The sequence below is a fragment of the Talpa occidentalis genome, unplaced genomic scaffold (genome assembly GCF_014898055.3).
Source record: "Talpa occidentalis isolate TD23 unplaced genomic scaffold, MPIMG_talOcc4v2.1 talOcc4.6, whole genome shotgun sequence".
Taxonomy (NCBI): domain Eukaryota; kingdom Metazoa; phylum Chordata; class Mammalia; order Eulipotyphla; family Talpidae; genus Talpa; species Talpa occidentalis.
In genome coordinates this window covers 122,548,609-122,568,314 of record NW_023604972.1, presented here as the reverse complement: position 1 = coordinate 122,568,314, position 19,706 = coordinate 122,548,609, and the positions used below count along the sequence as shown (strand labels likewise).

General features: G+C 45.9%; 1 protein-coding gene across 3 annotated transcripts in view; it reads right to left on the bottom strand.

Moving 5' to 3' along the window:
* AGXT2 (alanine--glyoxylate aminotransferase 2) overlaps positions 1–18,655 on the bottom strand; it is a 37,979-nt gene extending 19,324 nt beyond the window's left edge. For 2 of the 3 annotated variants that reach the window (XM_037530347.1, XM_037530349.1), the window contains exons 1-7: positions 18,529–18,655; positions 9,562–9,650; positions 8,275–8,459; positions 5,964–6,087; positions 4,594–4,688; positions 2,463–2,556; positions 1,737–1,830 (exon numbers count right to left, since the gene is read on the bottom strand). In XM_037530347.1, coding sequence (XP_037386244.1) covers positions 1,737–1,830; positions 2,463–2,556; positions 4,594–4,688; positions 5,964–6,087; positions 8,275–8,459; positions 9,562–9,650; positions 18,529–18,619 — 772 coding nt within the window. In that variant the 5' untranslated portion in view covers positions 18,620–18,655. The remainder of the gene's footprint in view (positions 1–1,736; positions 1,831–2,462; positions 2,557–4,593; positions 4,689–5,963; positions 6,088–8,274; positions 8,460–9,561; positions 9,651–18,528) is intronic. The other variant, XM_037530348.1, reaches the window with a different exon arrangement.
* Between the last annotated feature and the right edge of the window lie 1,051 nt (positions 18,656–19,706).

The following is a 19,706-nucleotide window of genomic DNA, read 5'->3' as shown; positions in this document are numbered from 1 at the left end:
TTTTTTTTTTTTAACCACAAAGACCAAGCATTTCTTGGGTTTTAAAGCACTAGAGGAGGCTGGAACCTCTTTTGTATTCCCATTCTGTGTAAAGGATGTGCTCAGTCTTGTCTCTTCAAGATGGTCGTTAGGAAACCAGCTGACTTCAGTTACGCCAGGGTCAGAGGAATAGAAATGGACAACTGTCACTATCATGCAGCTTCCAGATGCCACTAGAGAATTCACCATAGGGTTCTGGGATTTTCAAGTTGGACTAAGGCAGAGGAGATGACCTCAAAGAGGGAGGAGGCAGGCAGGAAGGAGAGAAGCAGACACATATGAGGAAAGAACCATCTTTTGAGTGCTTCTGCCTACCTGGTTCTGCACAGGTGGTTTTACTGTTAGATTGAGACCTGATTGCTGCATCCAACCAATTTCAGTTCTTGAGGCCTGAGAAGGACAATATACAGATGTGGCTGCCCCCGGCTGTTACGTCCTTTCTCTGCAAAAAGTGCTTTTCCTTCCTTGTGCTCATGAAGACCTGTGATAAGGGGACAGAGAGGCAGCCACAGCTATCATCGCTTTATGCATGAGAAAACTGAAGCAAAAGATGGAGCTTTTGATCATCATGGATCCATGGTAAGGGCAGGGGGAAGTCGGGTCTCCTGAATTCTGGTGTGTCCTCCATCCTGGCCAGTGGTCCGGGAAGTACTTTCAAGCCTGGGTTCGTCCTCCTGATGCATCAGTTTCAGCAAGGTGCTCAGAGCCTGGGAGCCAGAAGACTTGGGGTCATGTCCTCATGTTCCTGCCTCTTACGTGTGGACTCCAGTTTCCTCAACTTTAAAAAAATAGTTTGAATTTTAGCTTCAAATTTTCTTATGGTTTGAAGTTCTGTGACAGTGACATCTTGTTCCAGGGCTCACCTTATCATCCACCTACCTCCATTTTGCCATTATCCCAGTTTTAAGTACACTGTGAATTTTCTTCCTTTCAAAGCTGATGTTTATGACTTCCAACTGCATGCTTCCTCTCAAGCCTGTGACTCATGCTATTCTATTAAAGATCATTTGGCTGGAGCATTTACTTGTTCCTCCAGCACTACTCAGGAGCAGCCATTCACAAGGTCTTGAACTGTGATGGCCAGTATGAGGTGGTGTCAGCTGATCAGCCAAGAACAGATGCTGTTTCCGTGCCTCCTCTCTCTCGAGTTAATAACAGGCAAGAAATGCAAACAAGAATGTTATTGATAAACAGAAACGCTCTTTGTGAGAATGCCTTATAAACATTCACAAGATGTCAGCAGCCTTCGGGAATGGCCCCATGTTTTGACAGAAACTTGCCTTCTGGCTGGCATTTGGAGTCCTGGGGGGATTTTAACTGGAATTTTGAGATTTATGAAGGTATTCTCTTCCTCCTCCCATTCCTCCATTGGGAACTGGCAATCCCACCAACCTGGTTTTCTTTTAAAATTGATTGCAGAGCTCTTGCTAATAGAATGAACAGCTCCTTGAATGAAGTACCAGGCAAGTGTCTGTTTTCCGCGTAGCTGGGTGGACGCGCTGATGGTGCAGAGGTCGTGGGCATGAGACACGTGATCCATGAGGGTTTATCTCTAGTTTTGCTTCCTTGGCTTTTCCCGTTCCAATTTTTTTTTCCAAATCTGTTCACTCAGGAATGGTCTCATTTCTCCAAGTTCCTTCTACCCTCCTACCCTCACCCCACCTTCTACCATGTCCCCCCTCCATGCCCGGTTGGACCTGGTGCACAGCTGCACTTCCTAATTGTTTGCACTGGAGAATCTCGACATTGGCTTCCTCCCCAAGGGCCATGGAAAACATCTGGGCACATCGTCTGAAAATGACAAAAGGAGTTTGGCAAAACATGAACACGAGACAGCCCATTTGGGGAACATATGTTACCATCGAGGCAAGAGGGCTTCTTACACCTTCCCCACTCACAATGAAAACCTAGTATTCTGCTTTGAAGAGATATTTTTTTCTAAGAAACCAGTTATGTGGGCATGCTACAAAGGGAATTAATTTCAGTGTCACTCTGGGAACAACTAGCTCAAGGGCTTGATGGTCAGGGCATTGGAAAGAATAAGGATGATTAAATATCTGATTCTGAAGCTGTAAAGTGGGACTAGCAAGAGAGAACAGTGGTGAGTGTAAAGAGGATGCTCTAGAAATTTTATGCATTCAAGGCTCTGAGAACTAATTTGAATGCATTTATTTTCCATTTACCTGATTTTATATATAAGAAAATCAAATTAAAATTCCCTATCATTAATTATTATTCAGACTTTAAAGACCTTGCTAAGACATATTTCCCCCAAATGATCTGCAATTTGATTACATCAAATTGAACCCCCCATAAATGATAGGCTTTATATTAGTTGCTAATCTTAATACCTAGAAACTCCAATTGATTATTCCCTGTACCCAGAAACCATTAGAGACACGAAACAAAATTTCAAAACTCACTGACTGGCAGCCCATTCCACTGGGGAGTTCCATCTTGTAGGGTCCCACATTTGTCAAGCCAAGGGTATAAGGACTACATCCATGGTAGGCTCCTCTGCAGAGAAAAAAGGTGTGTGGGGGAGGGGATGGCACTAAGTTCATTTTTGTTTCACCGCTGGCCTGTGGAACACTGACACCACAAAGGAGAAAGTCTGTGAAAGCGGTGACGATGAAACAACACCATTAACAAGTAACACCAATGATTTCTAAGAAATCTTCTATTTTGGGGAATTTACTTACCATTTCTAGACTGTGTTATAGAAATTGTGAGAGGGCTTTTGGTGGCCTTCTGGTCAAGCACTCAGCCTTAGCACCTGCCTTACCTAGTTACTCTAAGGTAGTGAGACTCATCTCCTCCCAACATGCCAGAAATGTTATGTTCAGTGAATAATTAGTCTTCAAGGAAGTCACCTCAGGAAGCCAAATGTGTGTTCCTATGATGCAGCTACTGACCTCTGGGGACTCCTCTCTTAATGCCTTCTGAGTACTTTATTCTGCATATGACAAAAAAAGGTTTTCTTTCTTTTTGACCCAAAACAGTCATATTTGGTATAAATCATCTCAATCACCAGCCTTGGCTTCAAGTGAGTTTTGACAATTTCCCAAATGAAATTACCCTTACATGAGGATTTAAGGCTAGTAAGGGGATTCAAAACAATGGTCATAGGTCTCGAAAGAAGAGCTACAGACTGTGTTGAGTCCAAGGGTTACCACGACTGCTTTGAATAGATCAATATTTACCTGGCCACACATATTCTGGAGTATTTATTTATTTATTTATTTATTTATTAATTAAAGATTTATTTATTGTATACAAGAATCTGGATACAGGCCAGATGCCTGGGAGGGTGAGAGGATTCACCAGAGACAGAACGGGGAACAGAACAGGCAGACGGACTGAAATACACTGCTGAGGGGAGCAGCGGGCGGGACAGGAGAGGTCTGCCACACCATGTGGTATGATCCCTGGCTGGAATGGAACCGTGGACAGCTTCATAGCGCGGCGCTCAACCGCCTACGCCACCAGGGGAGGCCCTCTGAAATATTTAGTTAGATAAAATATCTCTCACCACTCTTACTGCTGTATTTCTTTGATAACAAATATTTCCTTATGCCTGTAATAACTGCATGTGCATTTTATGTGAAATGTGTAGTACTGAACATGTCATAGTAAGCACATTTTGTAGTGGTCAAGTTTTTTTTGAATTTAGGTAGACATTACGGCTAGACAGGTGAAAAAAGTAGGACTACTTCTGCATAGTGTCAGCTTATACCATGTCACTTGTGTCTTTTACATGAGCCTTTTAAGAGCCTGTTCAAATATGCTATATAAAATTACCTAAGGGAAACAATTATAAGCAAAATGCTTAGGTTTGTACTATTTTTAATACAAGAGTTTGTAATTATTGGTTCTCAAAGATACCCAAAGAGATAGAAATAGGGTTAGTTAGGCATCTCTTGAACTGACAGAGATTAAAAGGGGACAAACTGGTGCAGATGGCACCTTGAAAGAGTGGGGCTTCTTTTCATAAGAAGAGATTAAAATGAACCTACCACTGTCGCAGGGCCAACTACGCTATGGGCCTGGGGTACAGGCCAGAGGTGTGGGAGGTGAGAGGATTCACCAGAGACAGAGTGGGGAACAGAACAGGCAGACTGACTGAAATACACTGCTGAGGGGAGCAGCGGGCGAGACAGTAGAGGTCTGCTGTGCCATGTGGGTAGCTCCCTGGCTGGCGGGAATCGATCTCGTGCTGCAGTGGCTGTGGATTGCTTCATAGGTTGCATCTTAACCCTTGCGCCACCAGGGAGGCCCCCCTTTCTTTTAATTCTATAAGAAGACCTATGACGCAATGGAGTTCAGGCTCTTTTTACCCACATCAAGGACCCTGCCGTGGACCAGGGCAATTTGAACAGGGCTGCAGAGTCAGAAAATTCATTGGGCTGATCATTCTCTAAAGCCTCAGATGAGAAAAATACCCCTGGGAAAGGCCTTCTGAGCGGCACTAAATGACACTACTCCATGTGAGCTGAAAGATGCACATTAGCACATGGGTGAGACAACGCCAGTAGAGCTGACCCGTGTGGTTACCTGAAAGAAATGATGTCCGTGCGACCTGAGTGCGCTCTGGCCATCAGCATGGCGAGGTCATTGGCTTCAGAGCCACTGTTCATCAAGAAAATGACCTGGAGGGAAAAGGAAGACCATGGCCTCCTGCTTTAATTCCTTTATGCAATTAGTTCAGATTTGCCAACAACATGTCTCCCGACTTCTGTTGATTAAGGAGCGCTCCCTTCAGATCAGCAGTCCTGTCATTTAATTTCTCTATTAATTACAGCTCTTCACTGAGCAGCAGTTAAAGGCTAGAGAGCGATTGTCCCAGTTGTGAAACATCCCTGACTTTCATTGGCTTTATTTGGTGACCTACAAAACGCTAAGGTGGGGAGACCTGTTGAAGGGTGTACAAGGCCGTGGTTGAGGGGATCCAAGGATCGGATCTCCTGACTGCTAAACTTAAGGCACCCATCTGGTTCTGAAGGCTCGGGCAGGGCAGCCTCCTGATCCTGGAGCCACAGAGGCTGATCCAGCCTGTCCGTTCAGCGTGTGCGAATGTTGATACAACAAAGCAAAAATGCAGCCATCCTGGTCCAAAGAAAGGGGAGAAATGCAAGGGGCTGATCCCCCAGGTTCTGGGGACTGTGGCGTGCCTCGCTGACTTCCTAGCTTGTGCCCTTCCCTGGGCACAACATGCCTGGGCAGAGCTAGTTGCAGCTACTGCAGCTTCTTTCGTTTCTTCCGCATAATACAGTACATAGTGCACCTGGATAATACAGTCAAACAATAAAAATAATGAACTCAGGTACTGGACACTGCTCTAAGTAGTGCGTATGGACAAACTCATGGAGTATCTGAATGTAAATCTTGGCTAAAACTAACATTTTATTTGATTTGAAAAATTGGTCCTTTCAGATGCATAAAAATAATGTCATTTAGCAAAAAGAGCGATTGTCCCAGGTGTGAAACATTAAGTTTCACACTAAGTGCGTTTAGACTAAATGAACTGAATGGTATATTAGTTTTATGAAAACCAAACCAAACCATGACTCTGTTCTTTGTAAAAGAATGAATGCAAAAAACTTTTCAGAGGGGCTATGGAGGAAGGAGAGGAAAATCTTTTGAGGTATTGAGAGGAGAGTGCCTGCAGGGCTGGGGCTGCTGCTGAGTGAGCTCTGCAGCGCTGGTGGGGAGAGCACCCAGGGAGAGGCAGCTTCGGGGAATGAGGGGAACATTGGCTTGTTTCCCCAAAGTCAGAGGCCTTTCTTCTTGATTGCTTTTGGCTGTGGCCATTAGCTCAGCCTTTCTGAAGCTCAGCACCCAGACCCAATTCCCTGCCCATGTTCCTGCTCCAGGGCTGCCGGGCAGGACTCCTGAGGTGCCCATGTTCAAGAGGAACATTGTACCTTTAGAGGCTCAGGAAGAAGCGCTGACAGCTTCTCTGCGTACTCGTGGATGGCAGGGTGGAAGAACACAGCACTTGTGTGCCACAGGCGGCCAAGCTGCTTTTGTGCCTCGGCGTTTACCTTCCTGGGAAAACAAGGGAGTGGAGTTACCTACCCAGACAGTGGGCATGTCCTGCCTCCCACTGAACCAAAATACATGGCTGTTTCTAAAGAGTCTCAAGAGGATGATTTCAGCCACACATGAGAGAACTTCTTCAACCATCAGAGTCCTGCAATGGACTGTGTTGCTTCAAGGGTAGCGGATTCCTCACCAGAGAAGCATTCAAGAGGAGACGGAATGATCATTAGGGATTCTAGAAAAGAAATTCTTTGTTTCCAAGGAATGTCTTCTACCTTCAACAGGTTTGGAAAATAATGACTAGATGTAAGCCTGGGTGTCTTCCCATTTTATTCTTCTCAAGAATTATGGACCCTGGGCCTCCTTGGTAGTGCAGCAGGTTGAACTCAGCACCGTGAAGCTGTCTGCAGCCTCTACAGTGCCAGTTCTTTTCCCAGCTGGCCAGGGAGCAACCCACATGGCGCGGCAGACCTTCCTGCCTCGCCTGCTGCTCCCCTCAGCCATGCTTTCAGTCCTTCTGCCTGTTCTGCTCCCTGCTCTGTCTCTGGTGAATTCTCTCACCCTCCCGTGCCTCTGGCCTGTACCCCAGCTATTGTATAAATAAATAAATCTTTAAAAAAAATTATGGACCCATAAATTGCATGAATAGAAGATCACTTTTCCTTCTAAGGAAATGCCAATATGTGGGCCTCAGTGTCTGGGTCAGTATTTATGACTATGTTGGGTGAGACTGAGGAAATACAGCCACTAAATGACCAGGAAAGGGGAGATATGGTGGGACTGATTCTCTGGAGGGAATGATAACAAGGGAGCATAATAAGGGATGAAGGGATTACAGGGAGAAGGGAAGAGTGCTGTGAAGGAGCCAAGACACCCACTGTAGGCTCTAGAGGGACAAGCTGAAGCATCAGAAGATCACAAGAGGCACAGAGATCATGAGATCCAGCGAGAGTGGCTCCCTGCCGGGGACAGCGATGAGAGTTATTGGGAGGATTCAATGAGAATGTGTAACATTTTTCTACGTTTTTCTTCTTTCATCTGTCTTTGTCTTGTGCTTTAAATTGCATGTGAACTTTATTTTGCATCTTGTCAGGACCCCTCGTGGGACTCCTGAAGATGGAAAAGGGGAAGGAGAAAGCTACAGGCGGGAAGGTGAGGGCTGGACCCCAGAGGTCCAACTCCACATGCCTGATGACTACTAAGAAAGGATTCATTGCTTCTACTCTAACAGAAGAATCTAAATCAGTTCAATTATTTAGACTTGCTGTTTTTTTTCTTTTTTGTCCCACTTAATGTGACTTTTATTGGCCAAACTATTAAAGGCAAGCAAAGATGGACATTAAAACAAGATAGTTGGGCCTCCCTGGTGGCTCAGAGGTTGAGCGCTGGGTTGTGAAGCTGCCCGCAGCCTCTGCAGCGCCAGTTCGATCCCCAGCCACTGGGTGAGGGTCCCACATGGTGCGCAGACCTCTCCTGCCGCCCGCTGCTCCCCTCAGCAGTGTACTTCTTCAGTCTGCTTGCTCTGCTCTCCGCTCTGACTCTGGTGAATTCTCTCACCCTCCCGCGCTTCTGACTGTACCCAGTGCTTGCATAAATAAATAAATAAATAAATAAATAAATAAATAAATAAATCTTTTTTTAAAAAATAAAACAAGATGGCTGCTCTGAAGCCAAAAGTGCAAGGTCCTCTGCAGGCACCTATGAGAGGTGATTAGTGGTCAAGGTTGCAGAGAATCTCAAGCTCACTGGACTCTACATTTCCAATGTCAATTTCCAGCGGTGATTACATCTTCTTATCCTTCCCCCTTCATCACTCAGTTGTTGACATAGAAGATCCTCGAGCTGACAGTTATCTCTCATTTTGCATCATCCCACACCAGGCACATCTGCCCTTGCATTTTCCCTTTCCTTCCCTCTGGAAAGTCTTCGCTAGCAAGGAGAAACACAGCCACCCTCCGAGCACTGGTAGATGCCACGTTGCATGAGCAGTAAGAATGACTAACTCTTGCATTGTTAAGAAAAGAAAATGTGCAGTGTTTCATTTTTTTTGAACCTAAGAAATATGAGTACATTCACCATAAACATCGCCATAAGGAGAGGGATTTTAGCTGGGTTTCTGAATCACTGTCATGACCATTAGCCTTTCCCATCCCTTCTTTGGAGCAAAAACCCCTGATTCTTAAGGCTACTCACGGGTGGCAGTGCCCAACACTGACAGTGACAATCCCAGAGAAAAAATCCAGGTATCTCTTTCCCTCGTGATCAAATAGCCACTCCATATGACCCTGGTGGAGCAACAAAGGTTTCGGAAAATAGGCTGTCAACACCGGAGAAAGATGCTTGTCGTGGGTCTCCAGGATGCGGTTATAGGCAAGCGACTGTGGAAAGGCAAGAGTTATGTATTTAAAACTTCCTTTTCCTCATCTCCGTGTTCCCCACAAGTTCAACAGCAGCAGGTCCACATCCCAGGGCCTCGCCTCTGCTGTTGGAGCCCTGGGCTGCTTCCCTGCAAAGGCTCATGGGGGCGTTTACCCAGGGTCGTCCTTGCAGGCAATGCACCCTTCCTATCTCCTGCCAGGTCCAGCATGAAGAAGGTGGATGAACTTTCCTTCCTCTGGAAAAGCTTGCATTTGACTTGATATTCACGCTTTACTATAGTAAATCTAAATATTGGAAGTAAATGTCTGAATAACCAAGTTCTTTTTTTTTGCTGTAGGTTTCTTTTTTGAAAATATAGAATATGAAATTCTAATGTTCATTTATCAAGTTAAAACCATACTTCTTTCCATTTTGGGTGCTTCCTGACTAGCTATGGATTCTGTAACCTCAAACCTGTGAATATTAAGCAGAATAAGATGCTTGGGGTAAGGAGAGTGAGGAGGGATACAAGAGGAGGGAGGGAGAGAGTGAGCAATCTTTATTGGTCTGAGAACAAAATAACTTTCTATTCTTTGGTGATGGACTTAGGACAGTCAGGAGGTGCATTGCCATGTGACACAGGCAAAATTGTAAGCAAATTGCATTTTAGGCAAATTTGGGTCATCATATCTCTTTTGATATAGACTACAGCACCAGCACTTCATTTTTTATTTTATTTTTTTTTTATTTTCAAGGATAGTATAACATAGCTTCAGACATTTACTTCAAATAAGTGCTTTTTTCAACAACGAAGGTCAGCTCTCTATTTGTATGTGTGTGAGTCTGTGTGTACATCCCTGTGATCCAGATATTGTCACTTCCTTGTTCTCTCTCTGTGTCTTTGTCACTTTCTCCTCTTTCTCTCTCTCACGTACCCCAATTCGTGCAACAGTATAACAATAAATAAGAGAGTTCAGGTGCTCCCACAGTGACTTAGAGGCCAGACTAAGATGGGATGCCTTAGGGACAGGCAGGGTCATTTGTGTGTTCTTCCAGAGGAAACAGTTTAGTCCTACAAGAAGAACAACCTCTTTTGAGTTTTCCTAAAGCTTGAATGCTTACCTGATATTTTTCTGGTGTAAAGTCACACGGAGGCATTTGGGGTTTTGTATGAAGTCCAAGCTTGGTTGCAGACATCCAGAAAGCACCTACTGAAGGTGAGATGAGTTAGGATTCCCAATGAAACACCACATAGCCCATCTGTGAAAACTATCTCCATTACCTCAATCAAGGTCCTTGGCACCTTTGTTACTTCTTAGTTTTAAAAATTCACTTAAATCATCCTGGATTTATTTATTTTTATTTTTTTAAAGATTATTTATGCATACAAGAACTGGGGTACAGGCCAGAGGTGCAGGGGGTGAGAGGATTCACCAGAGACAGTGTGGGGAGCAGAACAGGCAGACTGACTGAAATACGCTGCTGAGGGGAGCAGCGGGTGAGACAGGAGAGGTCTGCTGCACCATGTGGGTAGCTCCCTGGCTGGGGATTGAACTTGTGCTGCAGTGGATGAGTGTAGCTTCATAGGTTGTGTCTTAACCCCTTGTGCTACTAGGGAGGCCCCCATCCTGGATTTAAGAGCTTAGTATCTCATAATAAATTTTTTGGAAAAAGAAAAAGGTACTTTCTTTCAAATCTAGTCAGGAAGGACCTGGGGGATAGTTAGGGCTAGTCTCGATTATTTTCCTAGGGTCCCTCACGAATGTGAGGAGCTCGTCGCTCCGAGTTGGCAGGGATTCCATTTTCAGTTGACCAAATGTCTGCCAGTGCGGTGTGCTATGGGGGTGAGTCCTGTTATTGGGGGTATTCCCTAAGTGTTGAGCCAAATCCCAGCACCTAGCAAACTCCCAGTCCCTGGTTATCAATAAACAAGCAATAATGGACTGTTGACACTGTCGTAGGGAATGAGGAGAGAGAGGAGCTAGACAATGTCCTATATTAACAAATTCATGTACAAGTGAGCTGGGAGACAAGACTTTGCCTCAAACAACACAAATCTCATGACAACACAAGACCATGACAAAGCAAAGGGAAACTGAGCCAGAGGGCCATTCAATATATGGAGCTAGCAGGGGCCTTCAGGCTTTGTCTTGTAAGTCAAGATGTTCATTTTATAGATGAGGAAATGAGCCTGAAGTGCTGACTTACTTTGCTGAGGGCCACTCAGCGAGCTCTCTACAGAGCGAGAATGAAGCTCCAAGTTCTGGACTCGCTGCCTAGTACTCTTGATCATTCATTACCACTCTCTCTCCCCACTTCTGGCAGATTTTGACCTCACTATAGAAGTGGAATGGAATAATGGGATTGGAGAATGTCAGGCTGAAAGAAGTGTCTAGAGACCTTATAGGTACTCTTGGGAAAGGACACTGCTAAGTTTTGAAGGTTCAAGGTCAATATCGAGATAACTTCATAGGTGGGAGGCTCTCAGCGCTGAGGAAATGTGGCTTTTATTCAGTGTGCGGGTTTGAATCCATGGATAAAATGTGAGTGTTTTGTGTGGCTGAAGTCATAGTCCTGAGAAACACAATGAACAATTGTGTTTTTAAATGAAGCTAGAAGTAGCCGCTGTGAATATGGTTTCTTTCAAAGAGATTTCATTTACTTTTCTGCTCTAAATAATTGCTGATGTCATTACTTTGCTCTTTTAAAACAAGTGACTTTTGGCTGTGCATGTATAGACATGACCCAAAAAAATGATACCTTAAGTTTTCTGAGAATTTCATCTCTTGAAAAGCTCTCATTGTGTCTCTTTATAGTATTTACTCTTCTAAGGTAGATGGAAAAAAAAATCCTGAGTATTTCTAAGAATTCAAATTCCTTTCACTCACTCAATCTTATTTTCCTATCTGCAAAATTGGAACTGCCCATTGAGAAAGCTGTAAGCTCTCTTGATTCCAAGGTTCTAGGAGTTACAAAAATAGGCTGGAGGGGGAAGAAAGTTGGAGAGAAAGATTTGATAAAAGCCTAAAATGTTAACAGTCAAGGTAGGTTTGTTCATTCACTCACTCATTCATCGTCAATTCACTCACCAAACTGGTAGGAATATGATGGTGGAATGAGGGCTCCGACTGAAATACATAAAATTCTATGCTTGAAAAGAAGGAAGGAAGGAAGGAAAGAAAAGGAAGAAAACATGCAAGGAGGAAAACTAGTCAATAAGTAAAACAATAATCAATCTAGGGCCACCCAAGTGGCGCAGGGGTTAAGGACAGCACTATGAAGTTATCACCAACCACTGCAGCACAGTTTGATCCCCGGTCAGGGAAGTACCCACATGGTGCTTGCTGCTCCCCTCAGCAGTGTATTTCAGTAGATCTTCCTGTTCTGCTCCCCACTCTGTCTCTGGTGAATTGTCTCACCCCCCACATGTGGCCTACACCCCAGTTTTGTATGCATAAATAAATAAATCTTAAAAAAATCAACCTAGATAACACCTCAGAAATCTATTGCATTTCATCTCTCCTTTCTCATTAAATAACCCAAAATAAGAAATAAAAATAACCACAATAATAATGGATGGACAAAAAGAAACAGAAAAGCTTTGGTTTCCATTATTTGCTGGACAAAAATTTAAATCTGAATATCTCGATGATTTCCTGCATTCCTTATTCAAAACAGTTTATATTTTGAGGATGACATAAGAGTTAAGGATTGATAAGACTTCTCTTGGGTTTTGGCCATGGTGTGTGTGCCTGTGCCTGTCTGCAGCAGGTGGCTGTGTGAGTGAGGGAGGGAACAGAGACAAAAGGTGTGGAGATGGGATAACTGAGAGCAGGGTTAATAAAATCAAATCCCAGATCTACTTCTGGATAGGCATCCTTTGGTTTCTTTTTTAAAATTTTATACATTTTTTACATCATTTTTCATTTTTGCACAATGTATGGATGCATTTTCATCTTGGTTATAGTCCCCATACAATTCCTACCCCCCCCCCCTTATTTCACCCTAATCCCTCCTCCCAGCACCCCCCCCCCCAGTGTGTCTCTGGTTTATAGTTGCTTGTTGATTTTTATTTTTACTTTATTATAATTAGTGTTTTTCCTGGTCCCTTATTTAGGTTTTCTAAATTCCTGCTATGAGTGAGACCATCCGGTATTTTTCTTTTTCTTTCTGGCTTATTTCGCTGAGCATGATCCCTTCCAGCGCCATCCATGTTGCTGCAAATTGCATGCGTTTATCTTTTTTGATTGCTGAATGGTTTCTTTTTTTAAAAATCACTTTAACTGGTCTGATGTTGCCTTTTTAAAGTCTGATATTAAACACAAGCAGCTATTGATTTTCATCCAATTTCTACTTCAATTTACCTGGACAGCACAAGACATTTAAAGGTGGCATTCAACTGGGAGAAAAACACTACCCTGAATAATAAATGCCAAATGGCTGACAGGGTTTAATTTTCAAACCACTTAGTTCTCACAGACAAGTTCCCTTAACTTTGTTTTCTTTACCCACCAAATCATAGTATCAAAAAACAAAAACCTGTTGAGCAAGGTAGTGGAGAGAAATCAATTCCTGTGGGCATTTGAACACTAGGGAAAATTCTCAAAATGATAGAAATTATTCTAACATCCACAACCAACTTTCAGCACAGGAAGTGTATTTACCCAGGAGCTCCCTTACTCTTCCAATTATTAAAAAAATTAAGTTTATGAAGTATTTGAAAATACATAATGATCACAGTTGATAGAACATTGATTTGTTGAAGAGCTAATTTTATGCCTCATTTCTGTATAGCATATTAGGTAACCTAAAAAAATCTTGTCACTTGGGGTATCTCATTTGATACTTAGAGTAGCCAAAGAATTAGGAACGGCAGCTCTTAGCATTCACCTTGGAGCTGAGGCAGTGCAGATGAAATGTGAGGGCTTGAGATGCCACCTCCATGGAGGCCTGTTGAGACTAAGTTGAGGTCTGCTCAACTTAGTGGAGCAGTGGTTGCTTGGGGGGAAATTTTTTCTCATCCTTTCCCCACTGAACTGCAGCTACCAGCCCCAGGCCCAGGAAGGGATCCTTTTCCTCGTAAACTGCTCCATGGTTTGCAGGAGCTACCTAGGACGGCAGTGACTGAGCACTTCCATCACTGCGTGGGGCGCCCGCTCTGCCCAGTTGTCTGATAATAATACCAGGTGCCTGGTTCCTTTAAAAAAAAAAATTATGCATACAAGAACTGGGGTACAGGCCAGAGGTGTGGTGGGTGAGAGGATTCAACAGAGACAGAGTGGGGAGCAGAACAGGCAGATCTACTGAAATACACTGCTGAGGGGAGCAGTGGGGGAGACCGGAGAGGTCTGCCATGCCATGTGGGTCACCTTCCTGGCTGGGGATCGAACTTGCATAGTGCTGCAGTGGCTGCGGATAGCTTCATAGTGCTGTGTCTTAACCCCTTGGGCCACCATGGAGGCCCCCATAAGCCTGGCTCTTACCAGGGGACAGGGACATGGGCTTGAGACACTGATGGGGGAAAGGATGCCATCTCTCTGGGCTCTGAAGTCCTGAGAAAGACCTGGATGGAGGAATAGCTGCAGGCCCTACCAGAGCCAGACAGTACCTGTGAGGCTTTTCCTGTCGGGAGAGACTGCTGCTCCTGCAGGCCCATCTGGGCTTCTTCTTTCGCCCAATCCCACCCACTTCAGCACCCTCAGGCTGATTATTCCAGCCCCTCCCTCCCTCCCTAGCCTCCCAGTAAATGCCCCTTTAGTGAGCAGGGTCAGTTGCACATGGTTTCTGCAAGAGCTGCATGTTTCCCAGTTTGGTGAGTCTGCCCTTCGGGCACTTTTGGGAGCAGCTTTCCCTGAGGTCAACCCTTTGGGGGTTAAATCAGGGTAAATCATTTCTGCAGACTGCAGCAAGGACTGCTGGGCAGTACAGGCAGGAGACCTCTCTTTAGGGCTAATTAAATTTTTCTTTTTTTTTTTTTCCCAGAAAAGGCTTTGCAGGCGTCTTGGGAAGTTTCTTAGCTGGAGTGGGCTTCATTTGCCCTCCAGAGCCCCTTTCCTGTGGGTGAGCAGGCTGTGACAGGGGCATACCCCACCTTAGAAATACTATGAAGTTAATCATCATTAAACTTAATTAACTTTGATTAAGGGAGAAGGATCAAAACAAGGGTGGGAAGAGCCCAGGGGACTATGGTGATGGTGCATGGTAAATGGGTGGTGGAAATTTCACGGGGACTATAACTGAGGTAAAAATGCATACATTGTACAAAAATGAAAAATGTACCTTCTATCTAAAAAAAAAATACAAAAGATAGCACCCTGAGATATTTTTGTATCAGGGTGGTCCCCAGGAAAGGGGGAGGTTCCAGGTTCCCTGGCCCACCCAAATGGAGGGTGGAGCTGAGCTGGGAAAGAAGAAGCTGCAGAGGAGACTGCCCTGTAACATTTTCTCCACTTTTAAAAAAACATTTATTTATTTATGCATACAAGAACTGGGGTACAGGCCAGAGGTGTATGGGTGGGTTTGAGAGGATTTGCCAGAGATAGAGTGGGGAGCAGAATGGGCAGATTGACCGAAATACACGGAGGTCTGCTAAACCATGGATAGCTCCATGGCTGGGGATCAAACTCGTGCTGCAGTGGCTGCAGATATCCTCACAGGTTGCATCCTAACCCCTTGCGCCAACAGGGAGGCCCTTTTCTCTACTTCTTTATACTGAAAACAAATTGCTTCTCAGTGTCGCTATTTAGCCCAAAGTGACTGTACTATCGAACAGAGGCAAGACATGATGTGTGAACCCCTGTGACCTTTTTGGGACACCCTTCCCCAGTCTAGCAAGCAAGAGAGCAAAGACAAGTCTGAGCAGTCCTGTCCTGTCTGGGGGCGGCCCCGCAGGCATGTACTGCCTTTCACACTCCACTGACCATCAAGGGCCCGCAAAGAAGGTTTAAACAATGGGGCCCAGGCTTTGTGCCTCCACACTGCATTCTTTTTTTTTTTTTTTTTTTTTTTTTGGTTTTCTTTTCTTTTTCTTTTTTTTTTTTAAGTAGAGGCATGTTTTATTTCTTTATTTGTTTGTTTGTTTGTTTTATACAAGCACTGGGTACAGTCAGAAGCGCGGGAGGGTGAGAGAATTCACCAGAGCCAGAGCGGGTTGCAGAGCAGGCAGAAGGACCGAAGCACACTGCTGAGGGAAGCAGCAGGCGGCAGGAGAGGTCTGCGCGCCATGTGGGACCCTCCTCTGGTGGCCGGGGAGCAGCCGGGGATCGAACCGCCGCCGCAGAGGCCGCGGGCAGCTTCGCAACCCAGCGCTCAACCGCTGCGCCACCAGGGAGGCCCCACACTGCATTCTTTAGAAGTCAGGAAGATGATTAAACCCTGGCATTTGCCCTCCTTTGCATAAAGATAGCATCAACCCAAAGATCTAAACCTATAGGTGAAAACCAAAAGCTCCCTGCTGAGAATAATTACACTGTCGGCTTCATGGTGACTCTCTGTTCCACACCAGATAGTAAAGGAACTCAGACCACTGGTGTGGGAGCTCAGAGTCAAGCCTGTCTCCCAGGTTTGAATCCTCACGTTGTTTAGCTAATAAGCTCTTTGTCTAACTACGGCTGAAGCATGTTCGAGTCAACGATTGTATGCACACATGTCGTACATTATACATGCAGGTATAATACAAGGATCAGGAGGTATTTATGTTTGCATTTCTGACCACACCTCACATGGTGACATCCCAGCCTATGACAGGCCCCGCCTCCTCTCCCCTCCCTCCCCTTCCCTGCCCTGCCCTCTCCTCCCCTGCTTTTATTCTGTCTCCTCGCGGTGGTTGGGCTGACTCACAGCATGTATCTCTACTGGATCTGTTTTGCCTAGTTCCTTGTCTGTCTGTGTTCTGTCTCCCCCACTGGGGCACACAGAGCAGGGCTTTTGTTTTGCTCGCTGTGACTCTGTCTACGACGGAGGCGCATAGTAGGTGTTCAAGTAAAGGTTGATGGAATGCATGGTGGGCACACAGCAAGTTCTCAAGGAGGGTGTGTTTGGATAAATAAGCCCTGGCGGGCACAGGTGCAGGTGAAAGGAGAAAGGAAGGCTCTGAAAGGCCAGGTGAAGATGACATTGGCGTTTCCTTGTGTGAAGGGGTCCCAGTGAGTTAAACTCTCCAGGCACCAAGCCTCACCTGCATTTCAGCACCCCGGCTACCACCCCAGCCAGCTCCATGGCCCCCAGGAGGTGGGGGAGCCGAGGGGAAGGGGTGACAGAGAGGGCATTTTCCCCGGCTCTGCCCACACCTGCTATTTTCACATAGTGTCCCCCGTACGGAGTGTAAGACTGTGTGCGATTCTAGTTCCTCGGAAAATGTTGGGGCTAAATGGTGCTCCGGCTGGAACAGCTGTGACGGGAAGTGGGGGGTAGGGTGGGGAAGAGAAATCCAAACAGGAGGGCGAGAAAGGGGCTGGTGGAATCACACTGCTTTTGGGGCCAGGCAGACGTGGATTTGAAGCCTGAGTTATTGCTGCTGTTTCTGCTTTTGACCAAATTTCTCAGTTCTTCTGCCATCTCTTATCCCATTCGCAGGCCTCTGGGAAAGGGCAGGAGCACTCACTAGCATGTTGTGCTGAGGGCGAAGGCACATAATGTATTGAAGGCGTCAAGTGTGCTTAGGTTTCAAAGAGGTGCAACTGTTGAGATGATGGGGAGAAAATAGGAGAGAAAATGTCAAGAGAAGGAGAAAAGAAAGATAAAATTGATGATGATGGGAAAGTCATGGGTTGCCTCTACCTCCTTCCGGTTTGTGGGTTTGTTTGGGGGAAAAGGCTGTCCTAAAGCTAATCCCATACAGGCTTCGTGGACTCCACCCCCACCCCAGGCCAAAGCCAAAGACGCTGGGAACTCCAAATCCCATCCCCACCAAAGGGAAGGTGGCTGGGACCTGAGGGTGGGGTTAAGCAGCCAGGGTGGTATAAAGCCAGACGCGTGGGCTTTGGAGGGGTCCCCCATTTTGGCTCCCCGCCAGCTGGCAGCGTCCGGCCAGAGAGTGCCTTTGGGTTTCCAGGTCGGCGGATCGGGTAGGACACATTAAAGACTTTATTTCCCTATTTTCTCCCTGAGTTGTACATTTCCTCATTTCCCCTTCCCTTGTAAATAAACCTTTTATTAACCTTTTGTGGGTGCCTGCAGTGGAGTATTCATAAGTCCCTTGTAAGCGCGCGGGTGAGGACCCACAGCCATGCACCCCATTCAATATCGGGGCTGCCCCGTAACAGGGACAGGGAACCACGTGGCTGGTTCCACTGGTGTTTGACTGAGGGAGGGTGGCAGGGGGCGGGCCGCTGGTGAAACCAGATGCACGTGCAGATCACAAACACCAGACTGTCAAACACGAGGCCCCCAGGGTCTGGCTACCCCAGGCCTCCTCACGTTCCTGTTCTTGCTGGGGAGAGAGGAAGGAGGGGCTCTAGTTCTGGCTGCGGTTGCCTTGGAAGATGACCATACTGCTCTGAGCCTCAGTTTCTCCGAGAGTTATTGCGGGGGTGGGACTACCTCTTGGGGTTAAGATAGAAATTTGTGGGGCTGTCTTATGTTATTTGAAGTTGTCATCCACGAGCATCTATATATTGAAATTAATTTTTTCCTTTTATTTCTTCATATAGTATGACTAAGTTACCACGTTGTTTTTATTTTGACACTACGCATGGTCAGGTCTTATCCATGGATTTCATGGCTGGAGGAGAAAGGACATAACAAAATATTGGACATGAAAGGGGGGGCATTGGACGGACGGTGAGAACCCTGCGTGAGATGACCTGTCTCTAAGGGCTCATCTAGGTCTGTTCCTGGCTGCTGAACCCCACCCTCAGGTCCCAGCCACCTTCCCTTTGGTGGGGATGGGATTTGGAGTTCCCAGTGTCTTTGGCTTTGGCCTGGGGTGGGGGTGGAATCCACAAAGCCTGTATGGGATTAGCTTTAGGACATCCTTTTCCCCCTAACAGGTCTAGTGTTGTAGAAATCCGGGCAACGGATTCCAGAGCTCGGTCCTTCCCCTCCTGCTGACCCCTTGCTGACTCCCGCTTTCCCCAGGTGTCCACTCACGGGGGCTCCTGGAAAGGCACGCCTGGAGGATCCTGGGAAAGGAGCTCTCCAGGTGCAAGGCTCTCGGCAGGTGTCTCCAGGCTAGAGTCATCTCTCTGAGGTAGGAAACAAGTCCCCACGGAAGCAGGTCCAGGGAAGGGTTTCAACTGCTCCCCAGCAAGTTGGACTTTGAGACTAGGAGGAAGGGGAGGAGATTTAGATGGGAGTTCTGGAGTGGTTGCTGCCTCCACGGAGGGCTAGCCCAGAGCTCTGGGGCTGGCCAAAGTGCCTTAAAGGGAGAGACAGAGAAGGGGAGTCTGTGAATGAGAAAAGAGAAAGAAAGCAGATAGGCCAGGTGAAAGTCCTCTAGACTGGTTTTGCGAGTTTTCTATTCTGCTGGGGTCTCTGAATGTGGTTCTCTCTGCAGGAGGATGGTGATGAGTGTGAAAGGCTCAAGAGTTGAGAACCGAGGCTTGTGCAGGAGAGAGGGGAGAACATACATGAAGTGACTGGACAAAGGAATTGCCATGAGAGAAGGGGACTATCCAGGAGGGGGTGTTCTATAGGAAAGGACAAGGTGCATCAAACAGCTAGAGGAGCCTGTGGACAGCTGCGCACCCCCTTAGGTGTCAGAGTGAGGCAAGAAGTTGAGAAAATAGGAATTCGAGTACTTTATTTTTATTATAATTTAATTTCTTAAATTCCCATTTGTCACTCCTGCCTCCAGCCACCTCTATTCTTCATAGGCAACTATTTAGTGGCGTAATACATACTTCCACTTGGTGTGGACTGTCACACTATTGTCGAGGTGCATGCATTTTTAATTTGTGTATATATGATTCAGCCGCAGGCATGATTTTAAGATCCATTCACGTCCCTAGGAGTTCGTCTCTCTCAGCTTTCCAGCCGCTGCAGCAGGGGTTCTGTGTCATGTGGCCCTATGGATGGGGGACAAGGACAAAGGCACTGGGGGCTACATGAAAAGTTCTTGGCCATTATTACCTTAAATAGTTCTTTTACTATTTTCAATTTCACGTATATTATACCTTTGGAAATTGAGCCACAATTTTTGGAAGTTCTGTTAATAATTATAATTGCACACAGGTTTACCAGTGACTTCCGAGTTAAGTCCCAAATGTAACTAAACTTTGCTCTTTACCCCCCCGGCCTTGTCCCATAAGAGTAACCAAGGATACATA